At 37.6% G+C, this 20,982-nt stretch overlaps 1 protein-coding gene across 1 annotated transcript in view; it reads right to left on the reverse strand.

The window, feature by feature from the left end:
- Positions 1 to 16,167: 16,167 nt before the first annotated feature.
- The window catches only part of LOC150079723 (uncharacterized), a 58,947-nt gene continuing 54,132 nt past the window's right edge, over positions 16,168 to 20,982 (reverse strand). The window contains exon 6 of the mRNA XM_090383190.1: positions 16,168 to 16,357. Coding sequence (XP_090239316.1) covers positions 16,168 to 16,357 — 190 coding nt within the window. The remainder of the gene's footprint in view (positions 16,358 to 20,982) is intronic.

A 20,982-nucleotide genomic window follows, 5' to 3' on the forward strand; every position in this document is an offset into this window, starting at 1 on the left:
ATGAGATTAGGCAGATAACGAGAGAGTTCTTACAAGATAACTCTGCTAATAACAGAATTTTCTCACCGACGTAATCCGCTTGCTTAGTTCTTTCAGCTGGCACACTTTTCCAGTGGAAGAAATCACTTTAAACACATTAAATAATTCGAAATTCAGGAGCTCGAGAAATCGTGGCTGCGCTAAATGACGGCCATTATCTTCCTTTTCAACTATATATATTTTTACTATATTTATGAATTTACTGTATTTTTCATTGCTGTAAAGGTCATATTTCTTAGCTACTACGACGGCCGCACAGGATAGGCTGAACAGGGTACGTCAAGAGTTCGATTACCATGTGGACATTTGCCGTGTCACACGTGGATCCACGTTGAATCGTTGTGAAGTCATTTAAAAAAAAACTTTGACATTTTATCTTTCAAAAGTTATGTATATGACACTGATATCTGTCCTTATATTTGTGCAATAAATCACTCAAAGCTTCCCACCATTTATAAACAGGTTCCCCCTTCTGCGTATATCTAAATTTATTAAATACGAAATATTTCATTGTTGAATCTGCATGAATTTCAAACATTTTATTTTCAAAACAGTGCAATTTAATTAATTTTAAACTGAAACGGAAAATAAATATTTTTTTTCTGAAAGGGAACTGCAGTGCCCCCATGGATGGCACTTTAAACTGAAACGGAAAATAAATATTTTTTTTCTGAAAGGGAACTGCAGTGCCCCCATGGATGGCACCGGGGACATATGATTAGAAACTTTTAATGTTGGAAAATGCAAGATCTTGCTAATCTAAAAATAGTGAATGCATTTGAAGATGGAAAAGAGAAATTAGAATACTGAAATAAAAATGTCAGAGGAAGAAAATCGTCAAGAATTTAGGTCCTAATTTGAATTTATTGAAAGTAGTAACCAAAACTCCTTATATACAGATAAAGCATATTTTTGTTTGTATTGAATGTTTTTTTTGATTTCCAAATGAATTCATTGCCATCCAGTTGATCCAGATTCATTGCCATCCAAAAAATTTACAAGTGCGCCTTCCAGATTGTCTAGTTTGTTACCTCTACATGATGTAATGGAAAATCTAGTGCTCTTTTCTCCTTGTAACGAATCATGCCATATTTACTAAGAACCGATTCTTTCGGGGAGCTTCTTAGAAATGAAGAACGGTTAACGATTTATCCCTTGTATGTACGCTGAGATTGTTGCGATATATTTCTGGGCACAGTTCATAGTTTACAAGGATCAGTGGTTTCCTCCAGCATTAAGATAAAAGAACTCTTATGAGAGGTCCATTTCTAGAAAATATTTCATGAAAATTGTAGAGCTGAGTTTTCATCATTATGAATCCAGACGTGGGATGTTAGTTCTGCTTTATGATGCACTTGTTTCCACAGGTACAGAACTGAAGGATTTTCATTCCTATTAATTTCCATAGAAATGCTGAGAGTTCCTTTTATGACAGCTCTCACACTTGAAATGTTTCTTTTCGATATATACTACGAGATGAACAATAGAGACCTCCTATGTCATCATCTGAGTCTTCCTGTATCAATCCTCTCTCAACAGGTTTGAGAGTTGTAAGGATATTCGTCAATGAGTGTAATTAGATGCGACTGTTGATCTCTCTGTGAGAACTGATTCTCACAGTTTAAACATCTGTAAAGTTTTTCTCCGTTGTAATCTCTGAAGTGATGTTTTGGAAATGATTTTTGAAGGATCCCCTTTCTGAAAACTTCTGACATATCGGACAGCTGAACGATTACTTCATAGTATGTTCTCTGAAATGATAATCGAGGACGCTTTTCTGCGCGAACTTCTTACACATGAATTCTAAGAGGTATTTTGAGGTTTATAGTGTTTGAGAACTTCTCACAGGTTGGACAGATGAAAGGTTTTTCTCCGATGTGAATTCTGAGATGGTCTCTGAGCATTCCTTCTCGTGATAACATCTCTCAGGTTGGACAGCTGATAGGTTTTCTCCGCTATGAATTGTGAGATGATATTTCAGGGAGTGTTTATGTGAGAACTTTTTCTCACAGGTTGGACAGATGAAAGGTTTTTCTCCAGTATGAATTCTGAGATGGTTTCTGAGGATTCCTTCCTGTGCGAACTTCTTCTCACAGGTTGGACAGCTGAAAGCTTTTGCGCCACTATGTATTCGGATGTGTGTTATGAGGTTTCCTCTGTGTGAAAACTTCTTCTCACAGGTTGGACAGCTGAAAGGTTTTTCTCCACTATGAGTTGTGAGGTGTTCTATTAGGGTTCCTTTCTGTGTGAACTTCTTCTCACAGGTTGGACAGCTGAAAGGTTTTGCACCACTATGAATTCGGAGGTGTGTTATTAGGTTTCCTCTGTATGAAAACTTCTTCTCACAGGTTGGACAGCTGAAACATTTTTCACCAGTATGTATTCTAAGATGGATCTTTAAGGTTTTTAACTGTGTGAGAACTTCTTCTCACAGGTTGGACAGCTGAAAGATTTTTCTCCATTATGAGTTGTGAGGTGTTCTATTAGGGTTCCTCTCTGTGAGAACTTCTTCTCACAGGTTGGACAGCTGAAAGGTTTTGCTCCACTATGAATTCTGAGGTGTGTTATTAGGTTTCTTCTGTGTGAAAACGTCTTCTCCCAGGTTGGACAGCTGAAAGGTTTTTCTCCACTGTGAGTTCTGAGGTGTGTTTTTAGGTTTCCTCTGTATGAAAACTTCTTCTCACAGGTTGGACAGCTGAAAGGTTTTGCTGCACTATGAATTCTGAGATGTGTTATTAAGTTTCCTCTGTATGAAAACTTCTTCTCACAGGTTGGACAGCTGAAAGGTTTTTCTCCACTATGAGTTATGAGGTGTTCTATTAGAGTTCCTTTCCGTGTGAACTTCTTCTCACAGGTTGGACAGCTGAAAGGTTTTGCTCCACTATGAATTCTGAGATGTGTTGTTAGGTTTCCTCTGTGTGAAAACTTCTTCTCACAGGTTGGACAGCTGAAAGGTTTTTTTTCCATTGTGATTTCTGAGATGGTGTTGGAGGATGCTACTCTATGTGTACTTCTCAGAAATTGTGTAGCTGAATGTGTTTTCCTTAAAATCATTTCTGAGGATACTTCTGAATATTATTGTCAGTTAAAACTTCTCACAGGTTGGATGGTGAAAGGATTTTTGCCGAGAATTAAAGTTCTGAAATGTCATTGTGCCAGAAACCGTTACAGGTTTAACAGGTGAAAGCTTTTTCGCAAATTGAACTTTAAGATGGCTTTCAACACTTCTGTTTATTGACATTTTCTAAGCACAGGTTGGAGATTTCATATATTTCTCTGAATATATTGTATGAGGTATTAACTTTTCTGCTGTGTTATCGTCTCCCACAACTGAAATATCCTTTCAACCATCTGTGTTCTGTATATATCCTATATATATACGGGATAGAAATCTTTGTTCGAACGAAATCATTATGAACGAAATCGATATAATTACAATCAGTTGACAGTTTTTACACATAAAACTTCGTTGCTGTTTTTCAGTATTCCTGATTGGTTGAACTTGTATTGTTTCATTTATTTTCCATGTTATGTTCTACTCACTGTGTGCACAAAAATTTTCACAAAGCCTCTTTCGAATTGTCGAAGCACACATTGTTTAAGCGTATATTTGCGAGTTCCTCATTTCATAGTAATTGGAGCTTTTTTGTTTATCAGAAATGTTCACTCATTTTAAATATTTTCATATTGAATTCTTTAAAATTGTTTCTTCTGTAGTGACTGAAGTTCTTGGAATGTATATTTCTGTTCCTTAACAGCCTTAATTTTAGCTATGAGGTGTCTCCTTTAATAAGTTATATGCTCCCTACAAAAGAACGGAAAAAATTGTATAAGTGGCATGTTCATTGAACACATATATAGTCACTGGACAAAAAATTTGAAACACCTATTCAACATCTAAATTAATCCATCTCTTTAACCACAGCACGTTAAACGTGATGGAACGGATTTCAGTAGGTGTTTGAGGGAGTATTGCTCGTGATTTTATGATTCATCCATTAGGATGTTTCTCAGCTGCTCTCTTGTGGTAGGCACAGAAGTACAAATCTGAAGTGCTCTTTTCAGCATATCCTGGACATTCCCAATTGGATTCAGATAAAAAGATCGAATCAGCCAGAGTAGAGGCTGAAAATATTGTGAATGTCCCTCTGATGAGTCAGTAACTATTTTTGCAAGGACAGATGTGCTGCTCTGTTGAAAGAATCCATCGGAATAAAAGTTGGTTAAAATGAACAAATAAAAACAAATGCATAGTGAAGTTGGTCCGATACAAAAACAACAAAAAAAAAAAAAAAAACCGAGTAATTTTTTCCCGGCACCGTGATCTTCTAACAGTATAATCGAACCTACTTTGTAATTACAGAAACTACCCCATAACATAATGCCACTTCCATAGGCTTGAGTTGTCTAAAAGAGAGTCTGGAAGCATGGCTTTATGAGACTCAGGCTTTGACCCTATTGCATGTGCAAAGACAGGTACATTTAACCTTTCATACCACATGTTCTTTTGTTTGTGTTCTATAATTCAATGATGGCATTGGCGCAAGACACCTGCCGAATCTTTCCAGTTTTCTAAGGAAAGCATTGGATTTAGCGAAAGAACAAGCCGTCAAATTACAGATTCTTAAACACCTTGCCCATACTGCTATGTGAAATGAGACTTTTTTTTTTTTATTGAATACCTCTACATAAGAGACTCTGGACAGAGGATTTTCTAAATGCACCTTGAGCAGTTTTCAGGGCACAGCGTTAGATTGTACGAGGGGTGATCATTTAATTCGCGGACTGTTGCAAGATTTTATGTTTTTCGTGCCAACTTTCCATAACTGCCACTAGAGACGCTCCCCATGATAACTACTAAACAGACTGTGTGCGCATGCCAATACTTTTAGAGCTAGTGTTGTGTGAAGAGTTATTTTAGCTGTGTGACACTGACGATTGTTTTGAAGCAAGTATCATGTCGGACATGATACTTGCTTCAAAGGACATGTGACTCCATATCGGGTCAGACAGGGCTTAAATGCATCCGAAACAGTTAAGAGATGAATGAATGAAGCGTATGGTAATGAGTGTCTTGGTAGGACCCCACATTCCGGTGTGACTGAAATTTCTGGTTTGATTGATTTCCCCATCAAAATAATACCAGACACCATACAGTTAATATTGTACAGACATTGATCACTGTTCTGTCCCCATGATAACTACTAAACAGAATGTGCGCGCATGAGTTTTGAAAAGCAAATAATTCCCCTAGTAAAACACTAGAAAATCGCACTAGAAATCCGTTGGAGACTATCACTCGGTAATCCACACCGACCCTAAACTGGACCTTCAAATCTGACTCACAATTCGCTTTCAATCTCCGCTGACTCCTCCTAATAGTATCAAATTTCTGACACAAGTCTTCCTTCTGCAGTTGCATTTAAAATTTGTCTTTCATTCCCTGTATAATTTTGAGATGATTGCTACAAACTCTCCTGTTATTTCCTGGGTTTCTCAATTGTGACTGTCAGTGACACGTGCTCTAAGCACAACAGATTTTTGAAATTCGGAAATTTCACCTGTTTTCCCCATGTTTGTTGTTGTAGTAAGTTTTCGGAGAATCAGGGACTACTACCATATTGTTCCCTTTGTAATTCTGCGTGCTTTCTGTGGTCGATTTTCTGTTTCCCTTGGCGAAAACCTGAGTATCGTTGAAAAAAGATCATATCTGCTTGCGCAGTAGCACAGATAGCGTCACCATCCTCCCCACACCGGATGGAAAAGTCCTGGATTCCAATTCCATCTAGGATGCGAGGAACTTCAAGGGGCTTTTTTTCATTCCGTATCTGAGATAGTCGGTCGCAGGCGAAGATAGCAATATTTTTCCCCGAAACTGAGTTTTTTTCGTTCAGAAAAACAGGCAAATCGACCAGAGAACACACTCAATTTACAGACATAATATATAAACGGGTACATGTAATAAATTACGGGTGACCCTAATATAATAATTTGAATTTTTTTGTGAAAGAACATGCTACCCTTGCCGGAGACGGACTAACTCAGGAACTTTGACAAAAATGCCCATAAAAATTCCTCACGTCATCAACGAGACTTGAACTCAAGTCTTTTCCACCTGGTGAGTTCTCCATGCACGGTTCGACTAAGACGCTGCAGGAAAGCATTCGGTATTCACCTGATAACGCAGTAGCTGTGATCATACCATGTGGCAACATTCATTCCCATAAGCTACCTTAAAATATCTATTATTATTGCCAATTTCAAAAGGTTTCTGATTTTTTGTCCAGTGAGCGAAAATTCTCTAAATTCCTTTTTTAATGTACGCAATACAAAATTTAAGGTTTTGTATATTCAGAATTATTTTAATTTATATTTGTAACAAACTTCTTGAAAACAATGTCTTTATCATGCAACCATAAATATAAACTAATTTTAGCTATAAACAGATAAAAAGAAAACGCAGTTATCTCTTACATTACCAGAAAAGTTTATCCCGACATTTTCTTACTATTTTTATCCCCACACAAAGGACAACATTTTTAATATACAGAAGACCCGTTACCAATGAATTTTCAGGCTGAGCTACATAAAAATAAACAATTTTTTTGTAAAAAATGTGTCCTTCCGAAATAATAAGTTTCATTTCGGAAGGCCACATACCCTAAAAACGCCCCTGACTACAGATAGTACTTATAACCCAACAGCATTCACAAATAATATATGTGTTGTATTTGTATCACGATTTGAATTTTTTTGATTTGATTTTTGGTTAAGGGGACATATACCCTTTCTGCCAACACCTGAATATGCCCCTGCCATCATGGAGGATCCACACCCGGGATCTGTAACTATACGTAATCCAACGATATCCTATGCGTTATGTATCAGACGGTAGCATTTGGAGATCACCTTCATGTTCGGCAGACCACTGTCTAATAATTCCTGCATTACCGAAGTTCTGGAAAGAGCCTAGATGTTTTTAAGATGAAACCTGAGTGGAAAGTCATTTAACTTTTCGGAATTGTAGGAGCGATGGATGATCTGGAGTCATGGACTCTAGTCACGCTACCAAATAAATTATTATAAACGGCTTTGATTAAGCCTAACTCTACCCTTTTACACAAAGCTGAAAGCACAAGTGGGGACTACCATATCCGAACGAATCAACATAATTTTGAAACTTGGCTAAATCAGCAATTCTTGCCAAAGATTCAGGCAGATTCTGTTATAGTTTTCGATAATGCACAGTTTCATAGCGTTCAACAAGAGACTTCTCCGAACACGTCGTCGCAGATGCGCGATATTATAGAATGGTTGGTGAACCACAATGTATCATTTCAGCCAAAAGAAAACCAAACTATTATTTTTAGGCCACCCAAATAATTAAATTCATTTGCCGTGCTGTGTGTCCTATGTCTGTTAATTGCGTGTGTTCTCAGGTCGATTTGTTTGTTTTGATGGACGAAAAACCACAGTTCCTGGAGGGAAAAAAACCTTGCTATCTGAGACCCACTAACTCAGCCACTTAGTGGATAAAGCCCATTAAAGTTCTTCGCATCATCGACGGGATTAGAAACCGGGCCTTTTCCACCCGGTGTGGGGTATCATTTCAGTCTGGTATGCTTAAAAGTCAGTTATTAGACATTTAAACATTCCAAAAACATAGTCGATAGAATACTCATGAACACTTATTATTTACCGCATACCACTTCAGTTTAAATCCTATTGAATTAGGATTGTCTCAACTGAAAAATTCTATTCGAAAAATAAAAATATTCAAGCTCTGAACATGACACATCTCACGGGATACACGAAACAAGGAATAGCTCGCGAAACTCACGGGATACACGAAACAAGGAATAGCTCGCGAAACTCAAGAAAGATGGAAAAGTTGCTGTGACCATGTTTTCAAGACTGAGCAGAAGTACTTGTGCACTGATTGCATTATTGAAGAATTTACTGAGTCTTTAATGTTTAGTGCAGATGAATGTGATATAGAGAAATTGAAACAGAAACAGATCAAGAATGATTAATGTAGAGTTCTAATTATTAATATTTATGAAATATTAATTATTTCTGAACATTATGATTATATTTCAGTAATCAACATTAAATATACTTATAAAAAGAAATATCTATAACCACTAAAACATGTTATTCCTTTGGCTAGCTGCATGCTCTCTTCACTTCCTGACCCCTATTTCAGAGAATAGAAGCGCTTACTTAGCCACGAACTCTAGAATCTTCCGGTGCCAAATAGACTACGGTATCAACATATTCAACGAAATCGCCATTTCTGTTGTAAAGGTGATGACTGCTCTAAAATGTCTTCATCTTTTGCGCCTGGCGAACGTATCCAGAGCCTCTTCCATCTGTCCTTTTTTGCAGTATACACTCTAAAATTTAAAATCTCACAAAAACAAATATATAAAAGAACAAGCGTGGCTTCTTAAATTAGAGCGAAGTCCGGTGTTTTCAATAGATTCTGTTTTATTTAGAAATTGTTCGGAAATTTGTTATACATATATTAATTTTTGAGTGTACTTTTTATTCATTTTTATATGTTGGTGTAGGTGAGCAATGAAGGATGGACAGCAACGTAAAGGTAAATTGCAGCCATTATCAATCCACTGTATGATGGAAATCTCCTCAATTGATTCATGTTGAGGGAAACCTATAATCTGTCACGCTGGTCCAGTGCCGGTTGGCAGGATTGGCCATAATTAGCAATCAGGGATTTGACTCCCGGTCTCCTCAAAGAGCCTGTGTTACTGCACTGCCTACCTTGACCATTCGGGTAAGGAGGCCGTCCCATTGAAGATCTAAATAAATAATCTGCATAGAATAATGAATTTGAACACATAGACGTGAAGAAATGGATTTTCAGTTTCTGGAAGGTATAAAACTTCCAAAATGACACATCTGTCAGAGAAAATAATTATAAAAAATAATGTTCGACTTCATCGTAACACTTCACACGAACACTTCTGCATTTCGCTATTTTATTCTATTAAATTATAAATTTCTTACCGTTTATATCGACCGACGGCAATGTGAATCGTTTTAACTGTCAAATCGCACAACGGTTACAGAAAAAATTCACAGATTAAACGCCATTACTAAGGCAGCAGAAGTGGAGAACATCACTTGTGAACACCACTGGAGAAACTGAACCGCTTTGTCTAAGGTGGTTCTCTTCCTCCCACGTTGTCCTTTACTGGTATTGGTGGATCTTGGCGTTGGTGGATGTCACGTGACTTTGTATATTGAAGACAGCCTGAAGGCAATCTGCCCTACTTTACAGACGGAGTGGTAAGGCCCAGCACTCATATCAGAAAGTGGGAAAGGGGAAATTTGAAGTTCGTCCAATTAAGGGATTTCTATAAATTAGAGAATATATTTTTTGTGTTTCTCAATGGCCAGGAGACAAGGTGTAAGGTGTAAGGTGTATTTAGTGTCAGACGGCATCAGGGGTTTCCCCCATCTCCGTGTTGCTTTCATTGTGGGTGTACCAGTTCACTGGGAAATGCCAGAGATTTAAAAGTGTGTGGGCTTTGTATCTGTGTGATGTCGTGTACCGTTGTTCATCTGGTCGTTTAGCCGCTGGACCCCTGCTGAGGCCCAACGTTGCCCCACCTTCGCCCCGTGGAGGCAGACCAGGAACCCAGTAGTTTTAGTTTCACTCTGGCAGGTCCTGCCACCTAATTTCCTGAGATTTCAGAGGCTAGGACCTAAAAAAAAAAAAAAAAAAAAAAACGCGCGCGCTCTTTTATATGCACGTATGTACAGACAGAGACATATATCCATCATCGTCGGTTTGATGATCGTTAGGTGAGGGGGATAATGCTTGCATAATAAAGGCCGAAAGAATGGGCGAACGGGAATTTTGACATAATTACGTTTTTGTGTGTGGGACATTCACTAGCATAAAGATAGAGTGGGTGGGAGACTGAAGGCTGGGGGGGTTAAGGCAGAAATATGGGGTTGATAGAGTAGGCAACCCCAGAAGTCAGTGAGGCATGCCCATGCCTCACCAGGAGAAAGTAGGGGGCGCCGGGGGGACCGTCCCACCACCGGCGCAGGGGAGGGGGTGGAAAGGCACCAGGCAAGGGAGCCCGGTGAGCTGAAGAACAGATGTTCTTTGGGGCCAGGAGACAAGGGGTTTCTATAAATTAGGGGATATATGTTGTGTTGGTCAATCGGCAGGAGACATTAGAACATATAATTTCGGTCGGCCTTTGTCGCCTTTGTGAAGAAAGGAGATATTAATCCCCTTAAGGTGAATAGCTCGAAAGGAAAGGGGAAAAGCAACTTCCAATCGCTCCAAAATTGACCACGAATTTTCGGACCTACCGTTCTTGAAATTCAGCAGGCATTTTGTGATTTTCAGGTAAAAGATTATCAAGAGCACGGAAGTACAAAGGGGGAATCCCCAAAACCTGAAGGTTAAAATTTCAGAATAGGGGATTTTCGAGAGTTAGGATTACGAATAAAAATAAATAATCAGAATTATCGGTTGGCGCACAGAATGGCGCTTTGACTTGCGCCCCCAGTTACTTTTGCGTGGCATTGATCAAGAGAGAAACAATTGCAGAAGAGAGGGTAATGAAATTAATGTATCTTTTGAAATACAGGACACAAAAATAAACTTTAATTAAAATGATTCCAATGAATTGAAAAATTGTTAATTTTGAAACCAAAGGAAACGCAAACCAGAAATTAGCATTAGTATGAAAAATGCTGCAAAAAAGCAAACTTATACAGCATCGGCCAAAAAAATAATAATAAATAAATAAGACTTCCCATTCAAAATAAAAATTTGTCCAGTTCTTCCATGAATTTCTTTCAGCTGTCAAATTTAAAAACGACAGAACGAAGTTTGTTTCAGCATCCAACCACTGGCCCGCTAAAAGAAATTTTCCGGACATCTATTCTACAACTGTCTTTCCTCAATTTATGCCCTCTCAATTGCGTAATCTGAGCATGAGGAATAATCAGAACAGCCCTGTGCTTTCTGAAACTATTCAAAGCCTCATATACCTCACATAAGATCACCTGGCAGGTGCCTATTCTTCTGATGCTGCAGTGTGCAGAACTGAAGCCTTTCTTACTATGAGCATCGCTTTGTTCTTCTCACCAATCTCCTTGCCCTCCTTTGTACTCGTTCCAGCAGCTTTACATACTACCTAAAATGAGGCCTCCAGACCAATACTCAAGGTGTGGCCTGACTATTGTCTTATACAAAGGGATCTCCTACTTATCTCTGCTAGAAAAGCTCCTGTATATCATTGAGAAGGCCCCATGATCTGCTCTCGCAGCCGATCTGCACTGCTCAGAAAACTTCGTATCTGACTGAACAGTTAACCCCAATTCTTTTTCATTATCCATTAGGGCTGGTGGAGAATGAAACATCCTGTCCCGTAGCGTACTCTCATTAACACCCCGTCAACTTTGTATCATCTGCACACTTTGAAATTAAGCCTTATATCCTTATCAGTATCATTGATAAATATAGGAAACAACAAGGTGCCCAACACCGAACCCTGCAAGTGTACACTAATAATTCTAATGTCTCGTCTTGAACACATATGAATTCTGTTTCTTTCCTTTGTTAATATTTTATTTACTGAATTAAAACACTTTCAATCATACAAGACGTTGGAAAATAAATTAGTAGTTTGGCCATTTCACAACACTCTGTTGGATAAAGAAGTTTACTTGCTTTTGATCCCCACAAATCAGCCATTTCACCTTTCACGTTGTTGACGCCTAATCCGTACACGAGCCTCATGTTGTTGAAGCCAAATCTGCACACGTCTATCCCTGGTGTGGAGTAAATAACGTGACTCAATTGACCAGCACACTTCTTCCAGTCTTCTAACGTCCAACTTGCATGCTCTTTGCACCAGTCGAGTCTTTTACGCCAATGAAACTTTGTTAGGCGAGGATTACGTGCAAGCGTGCGACGCATGGTCATGCCAGATGTTGTTCCGGGTTGGCCCATGTTGCATTGGGTAGTCAAGTCCTCTTCCACAGTACTGCGCCTGTACGAGTCGTTGGACCCGGCCCCCACCTCTAACATCAACCTTTCGCTGACCTTTGCAGTTTTGCCGTCGGGCCGTTGTTTAACCATTTTGACGCAAGTCCTGGTAGACTTTAGCTACGGTGGCTCTCGAACACCCCACCAGTTCAGCCGTTTGGGAAATCGAGGCACCAGCTCGTCGAGCACCCACAAACTGTACTTTATCAAAGTCCGATAAATCCTCCCTTTTACTATATACTGAACCACTGTCACATTATCTATGCTACGTGAGTCAACTAACTTCGCACTCTCGTACCCCACGTGGTCAAAGGGTCACATTCAATTTTCATAGGGGTGGTCATAATGCAGTGATCATTCAGTGTATACGAAGCTCTTGAATGTCTACAAAATATGACGGAATATTTTAAAGAAAATAGAATAGAGGATGCAGTCCAAAAAATTCTCGGTTCGGCTAATGATATGTTTATATCATTGGCATTGAAGCTTCGTTTCCAGAAGTAAGCAGTGTAAGGAAAAGATTGAAAAACGTCATTCCGATTATGAAAGTAGAGTTGAAGGTATTCAAGATCAGCAACAATATTTGAACGTTAATTTTTTCTTTCAAATTACACAGCAATTTTTTCGTTAACTGAAAGGTTTACAAAAATGAAAGAACATGGAGAAATATTTTGAATTATAATTAAAATATTATTCGATCGTGATGAGTCCGATATTGATGGTTTAGAATTACCTGAAGAACTCAGAGTACTACTTTAAATTTATATTAAAGACAATATTGTTCCATTTGAAGTTTAAAAACGACTGTACAGATACTTTTCCAAATGTAGCAGTTGCATTAAGAATTTTGCTAACTTTAGCAGTTTCAATTGCCTCAAGTGAACGGATTCCTTATGGGTTGAATTGAATTCAGTAGACCAGTGTTCAAATCCATGACCGTATTTAGTAGTCAGGGGTTTGAACACCGGTCTACTGAAAGAGCGTGTGCTACTGCACGCTTGCTTTGACAACTCGGCTACGGAGGCCATTTTCTATACCTTCGTACAATTCTAGGGAAGTGGCGCTACAGTGAAAGCCATCTTTCCTCCTATTGCATGTCGGCGTACCGCTTTCCATACATTCATAAAATGCTAAAGAAGGGCGGTGCACTGGAGGTGTCCATTCCAGGATTGCCTTTGCATTGTGGTTTCCTTTCTCCCTTTTACGTGTCGAATCAATTTAAACGCTTCTTTTCGATTGAGGCGATTATACCCTTTTTCGCTTCCATTTTCTCTTTTATGTCTTCATTTCGTTTTCTGTCCTTCCTAGAAGTTCTTGCTGAGCGTCTCTAAAAATCCATTTCTGTTGTGAGCAATTCCTTTTCTCGTCACCAGTTAAAAGTCGAGATCTCAGCTGCATATAATAAAACACTTTCGTAGCCATGTGGCCAGGAGCGGGAGTGCAGTAGCACACGTTCTTTGAGTAGACCGGGGTTCAAGCCCCTGACCGCTGAATACGGTCGATCTGCCAACCCGCACTGGACCAGCGTGGCAGATTATGGTCCATTTCCCTCAGCATGAATTGTTGAGGAGGCTTCCATCTTGCAGTGGGTTGATAATGGCTGCACTTTACTTTTATTTTTTTACTATCGTTTGAAATTAAAGTTTCTGTTTCATTATTTAGAATATTTTGTGCTCCATAAAACGGAATTTAACATGCTATTCTGCCGTAGCCAGATGAGCAATGGCAGTAGTGCGTAGCACACGCCCCTTGATCTAGACCGGGGTTCAAGCCCCTGACTGCTAAATACAGTCGATCTGCCAACCGGTACTGGATCATAGTGGCAGATCACGGTCCATTTCTCTCAGCATGAGTTGTTGAGGAGGCTTCCATCCTGCAGTGAGTTGATAATGGCTGCAGTTTACTTTTCCACTATATGATTGTAAATCAATATACATGTGTTGTTGAGGTCAGAGCCGTGCGGTAGATTTTCTCAGTATGATGCAAGTCTTCGAATTGCCGCCCCTTAAATGTTTTTCCTTTAAAATAACCTTCGATTGTGCTTTAAAAAAAAAAAAAAAAAAAAAAACACAAAATGTACGAATACTATTTTTATTTTGAAAATATGAACTACTTTAAAATAATGATATCAACTATCAACTACAACAATCTACTACAGTTTTACCCTTCTAACTTTAAGTTTAGCAAATTCGTTAATTAGAGATGTGTAGTCTAGAGTGGCAGCCAATGTAGATTCAATAGAAATTAATGACAGATTTCTAAGTTTTGTTTGGTTTATAGAACTTCTTAAGTGGTGTTTTATTAATTTTAATTTGGAAAAACTTCTTTCCCCATTAGCTACAGAGACAGGGAATGTTAATAAAATCCTCAGAGCTACAACAGTATTCGGATACAAAGTAATTAAGTTATTTTGGCACAAATAATTTAAAACATCCAAAGGTTTCATAGAATATGGTAGCATTCGGGATACATCACGTAATTCTTCTTGAAGATCATTTGCATTTATATCTGATTCATTTTCGACCGAAAGTATTGACTGGAGACTGGTACAATAATTTTCTAGCGTTTTGTCATCTATATCTAAAATGTCATATAAAAACTGAAAATTTTTGCTATGGGTTTCCAGAAGCGTGAATCGTTCATTCAGAGAATTAAGGGTAATGTCCAGAATATAAGCCGACCGGGTAAAGTACCTGCCCGGCAACCCAAAGGTCGCGGGTTCGATTCCCGCCTCGGGCTTGGATCAAAGTACTGCAAAAACCTTGGGAGGTGCAATATGGCCACAGAGGCCGATGCGCCAACAACTACCAAATCAAAAAAAAAAAAAAACCAGAATATAATTGAAAAAGTTTATTTTAAATGTGTTCTCCTCTGTTAAGGTTCATCGACAGCTTCTTCATAGTCAAATTGACGTTTTTCCTTCTGGCTCTTACTTCAGTTTCGGCAGGAAATTCTGTACTGCATTCAAGATTCTCTGCAATCTCATTAGCAGCAATTTTCATCTGAACATATCCAGATTGTCTATAACTTTTCACTTTTTGTATGGTTTCTGATAACATCCTTACCCAATCTGACAAATTTATAGTTACAGATTGCAATAGCTTCGAGACTGAATTTATTTCGAATAAAATATCGTGCCAAAGAATTACACCGCATATAAACTTGTAATTTTTAATATTTTTTGCTAACCCTCTTGCTTTAACTTTAGTTTCTGCATCTCTGTTGACGTCTTCTATTATTTGGAATAATGCATCATAGATTTTGCAAAGCTGAAATCGTAAAGGTTTTAACGCATCTACTCTGCTTGACCACCTAGTACCACTCAATGGTTTTAGAGTTAATTGTGAAACATATTTTTTAGCACTTCCCAACGCTTTGCAGAACCAGAAAAAAAGGTGTAAAGTTCTTGTACAATAGAAAAAAAAAGTTGTTGTTGTTTCTGTAGAAGAAGACGCTGCAACATTCACAACTACGTTTAAAGAATGACATGAGCAGGGCACATAAAACGCCCTTGGATATTTTTCAAGTATTCAGTTTTGTACACCCTTTCTTACTCCTTTCATATTAGCTCCGTTGTCATAGCCTTGTCCTCTAAGCCACTTTAACTCAAAAGCTAACTTTTACAAATCTGTCAGAATAAGTTCTGTCAAACCCTCTCCGGTTGAATAACTATATTAAAAAAAAAAACAATAAAGAATCCTTCAATTTCATATTTATTTTGAATGGAGTTAAAAGCGACAACTCTTATTGTTAACGAGAGCTGTTCAATATGACTTACGACTGGGGTACAATCGGCGATCGTCGAAAAATATTTAGCGATTTTTGTTATTTCGACAATTTTGCTTAAAATTACATTTCCGTCAAATTTATCAATTCATCTTGTATATTATTGCTTAGATAAGTGACAGACCAATTATCAGACTCGCGTTGAACTTTCCTGATATGTTCTTCCATAACTGGATCAAACTCAGAAAGCAATTCTACCAACTTTAGGAAGTTTCCGTTATTAGGCTGAAACAAATCTTCAGTTGTTCCACGAAAAGCTAAGCATTGTGAGGCCAGTAGTATAATTATTGTCATAATTCTTTTTAGAACTCCTCTCCAATTTTCATATCCATAATTCGTTGATATTCAGCGTCAATAGATTTTTTCTGCTTTAATCGAATGTCCAATTCTTTCCATGCTCTAAAAGCATTTCTGTGATTTACAGACTTTTCGTGCATTGTGAGGGCTCTTTTAAGATTTCCCCAGTCAGAATAGCCTTTTTTGGGCCAGTCACTAATAGCAGACGAATTATTAAATAACACACAACAAAAGCAAAAAAGCGGCATAATTTGTAACAGAGTAAATCAACCAACTCAGCATTGCTCAACACTTTGAAATAATGCGAAAATCTACGCCTTCCTTTAATTAATAGAAAACTCGAATTCTTTAATTTGATGTGGAACCCTCTCAACCAGTATTTGACGAGTCTCAGATGACATGCAGAAAGCATTCCATAATGCAGGATTAGAAGGAATTTCGTTTAATATCTGCTGGCTGCCACTGCTACTGCTACCCAGCTCTTGATGAACTTCTGATGGTGTTATTTTTTGGCTCTCTTCAACAACTTCTTCTGGAAGTGATTGGGGTGGCACTGAGTTTTATTGGCCAAATCCAAAGCAGTCGCTGTTGATGTGGATGTGGACGGCTCATCTAAACAGGACTTTTGTACTAAGAATTCCTTCATAACATAGCTTAGCTTTCTTCCTTGTTCTTCTTTCTTTAAGGGTTTATTTTTATATTGACTTTCAGACAATTTTTTTCCTTTTCTGTTCCATACTGTAGTCTTTTACGTACACTTAGATGATTTCAGATATATTTCGCAGCATCCTCCACTGGATGTAGCGATCAATGCCTTTTCTTCATTATGAACTCAAAGATGTCTTATGACAGGCCCATTTCTTGAAAACTTTGCTTAAAGAATAGGACGATGAAAGAATTTTTCTCTGAAAGAATCCAGCCATGGGTTTTAGTTCTATTTTTCGCAAGTTTCAAAACTGCAAGATCCTAAACTTTAGGATTGCCAATGAAATTGTTTCTGTTACGTCAAATACCACTCTATGCAATCGTAAACTGTCAACAGAACAAACAGATAAGTCGAAAAAACAGAAAATAATATCGAATTTGACAGAAAAGACTGGCTATTGTGCCCCATCTCCTCAGAGGACCACGAGGCCATAATCGTCAGGGAAACACTGCATTTCGAATGTTAAATAATAGTCATAATATTGGGGTAAAATAATTGTGGGGCATAATAGTCAGTCTTTTCTCTCCAATTCGATATAATTTTCTGTTTTTTCTACTTCTCTGTTTGTATTGTTGGCAGTTTACGATTGTATAGAGTGGTATTTCAAGTAATTCGGAAACTGGTGCCTTGCTGAGTGGACACCACTAAATTTCTTTGAATTGGAACTTTTTTCTAAATTTATTAGAATTGTTTCCCCAACAGTACTCTAATCCTCATTATTCTTGTATTTATTGCTGTTTCATTTGTCAAAATCTTTTTCTCTTCACTGGTCTGCCAATCTATTGGCTTACATTTCATTATTTTTATTTTTCATTTTACAGTTAAACTTCCTGCTATCTAATCTAAACCTGCAGCTTTCAATTTAGTTTAACCCCCTTTAGCGGTGGAATTGTTTAGAACAGTGACAATTCTTCCTGCATTCATTATTAATAAAAATCTTTGGCCAATAATCATCCTAAAAAAAAAAAAATGGAAAAGAAGAAAAAGACAAAAGCATGAATAACATAAGCGAAAGAAAACAGACAGAAAAAGGAAAATGATGAGTGCAAAATGGGATCTAGAAACAATTCGTGAAATGACAAATTTTAACTAAATGTTCAGCATCAACTATGCACTTCTTACACTGCTGAATATCTAAAGATATCAATAATAATAAGAATAATAATAATAAATGATGACATTTCAACACGAATGTCGCGGTGATATAGATTTTTAGTTCAAAGGTTTAAAAATTTCCAAAATTACACTTACATTAAGTGCCAAATATATTACAGAAAATAATAAAGAATAAAGTTCGACTTCGTCGTTATACTTCACTTCAACCCTGCAACTCGCTGTTTTATTCCATTTAATTTAAATTTCTTACCTTTCACATCCATCGACTGTAATGAGTCATCACTATAACTGGCAAATCACAAAATTGTTTCACCGTAACATTTAGTGACTAATCTTAAGAAATATCACAGATGCCATTACAAGGGCTTCAGAAGTGAATAAAATCACTTCCGCACTGCACCCTTTCTTGAGAAACTGAAACACTTTGTGTACATTGCCTGTACACAAACGCTCCCTCTCCCACTGCGTCCTTCTCCTTCATTGGTGGTTCTTGGCTTTAGTGGATGTCATGTGACTAATTATTGTTTCCCATGACAGGCTGGAGGCATTCTGCCCTATTTACAGACGGCACAGAGTAGTAACATACAGAGTGGACACTGCCATAGACGACAATAGCAATTCCGGCCACATGTCAAAACGCATACACAGTGGAGGCCCCACTTTCAGGGCATAGAAACAGGCCGGAACATTTTCTAAAGTTTTGTTATTGCGTTGGACAATATATGAATTCGCACAATATTAGTATATAATTTTCATAATTTATTGTTATTCCAATCCAAAAAAAGAACGGTGAGAACGGTGGATGAATAGCAAACCAATACTTAAAAACTTAATAACAAACTAAAAACTTAATAATATGAATAATAACCGCAGAGAGACCCAACAGAATCCAGAGAGGCCTATCAGTTGTACCCAACGATATACAAGGTTATGACAAGTTGCATAAACAAGAAGATATCATGCCACTTGAAGAGCCAGAACATAACAGCCGAACGTAGTGTATAGTGCAAATTGTATGGTGCCAAAGACCCTACCAGCCCCAGGTCTCGCAGAAAACATGTACAAGGAACTCCAGAAATTTGCAATCCTGAATACCTGTACGATAGTCAGAGTTCTAGATCTACAGTAACATGACACATATCATCCACCCTGTGAACTGCGTAGTAATACACGTCGCGGGGTGGATCCACCCAATCAGTAATAATGTAAGAACAACGATACTACTACTAATAAAGAATCGTGTCCCAGTCCATAATCAAATTATTGATTTCATAATCTGTAAAGATGACATCACATATTTTGTGAAGAATTGCACTGAGTGGGTAAAAGGTTTAGAAATTACTTGGTAGATGATGACACTATGGGAACGTTGCATTACATAGCCTCAGCTTCAAGAGCAATGTGACCCTACATAAACAGCCTAGCAGCAATAAGTACACAGGGAAAAAATACTTACAAATACACTGAATTAGATAAATGGTTCAGACTTCACTTGATTGATAATGACTTTGTGGTAACATTGCATTATATAGTTCCTCAGACTCCAGAGAGTAATGTGAACCAAACTAACAGCAATAGGGCTACTAAAGAAAACACACAAACGTATACACAGAGTTGAATGAAAAGTTGACTTCACTTGATTGTTAATGACACTGGGAACATTGCATTATATAGCTTCTCAGACACAAGAGCAATGTGACCCTAGATAACAGACTAGCAGCAATATGTTCACAGAGAACCGATAACTACATATACACAGAGTTGGATAAATGGTTCAGGCTTCACCTGGTGGATGAAGACACTGTTGGAACATTGTATTATGCAGCTCCTTAGCCACAACAGCAATGTGACCCTAGATAACAGCAATAGGACTCCCAGAGAAAACTGTCATACACATGCTGACTTTCCACAACCAAAGCCATGTTGATTTTGATATATGTAATGCTTGAAAAAATTGAAAAGTTGTTTAGGCACTACTGTGTCAAATAGTTTAGAAAGTTTTTTTTTGCTGGGGAGTGGTCTGAAAAATTATACAGACCACTTGTCGCCTTTTTTGAATACCAGAAGTATGTTAATCTGATTGAAATGCTTTGAGTAAATGCCCAGTCTCAGATATAAGTTTCAAATATGAAGTATGATAGAATTAAGAGTAGCGACAGACTTTTTCCAAAATACGGTGAATCATCTGGGTCTTTTGTATTGTTATTTTTCATATTCTTCAATGCTGAGTTTTGGTCATCCTCATTGCTCAACAGATCTCAACCAGGAATTGAAACCAAAGGCTCCATACCAATAGTTTCAATCCTTGACAAATTTTTCGCAAATACTTCAGTGATGCGGACTTCATCAGACAATAGAAATCAAATCGAATTATGGAGCTATATGTTATTTAACATTAAGGTATATGTAGTTCAGCATGGTCAGTTAATCCAATATTGATTAACTAATATTGCTTTGATAGAAGTGATCCCTAAAAAAGAGAATTCATGACAGTTTTCCACAGAAAATGCTGACAATTTTTCCCTCTATCTATCTTTCACAGTGGATGCGTAACATTTCCCAGTTACATGTGTTTAACATGTTTCATTTGTTTTTGAAGAGAGATTCATGTTTCATTGGATATTTAAGCCAAATTCATATTTTTCACCTTTTGTTTTTCCGTAATTTACAAGATACACTGAATAAGCACTATTTGCACAATTGCTTGGTTCTCCTGGTTCCCACACCACTCTAAGTCAATAAAACTTGTTTTAGCCTAAAGTTTTTGTTGAACGTTTTCCTTATGAAATATAAAATAGACTTCAGAAAAGCAAAACATTTGACATTCTTCTCATTGTATTCAACAATTCCTTTGATGACCATTTTAATCCATAGTCTCTCTCACATTAACATCTTTAATAGAACAACAATTTGTCCTATCATGATATTTTTGACCTAAAAATAAATCTTTACAGGGTTCACCATTATTGCTCTTTAATTAAAATATTTCTAGCTAGGT

Source organism: Mastigoproctus giganteus, chromosome 10 (genome assembly GCF_048544385.1).
Source record: "Mastigoproctus giganteus isolate SK-2022 chromosome 10, ASM4854438v1, whole genome shotgun sequence".
Classification (NCBI taxonomy): Eukaryota; Metazoa; Arthropoda; class Arachnida; order Uropygi; family Thelyphonidae; genus Mastigoproctus; species Mastigoproctus giganteus.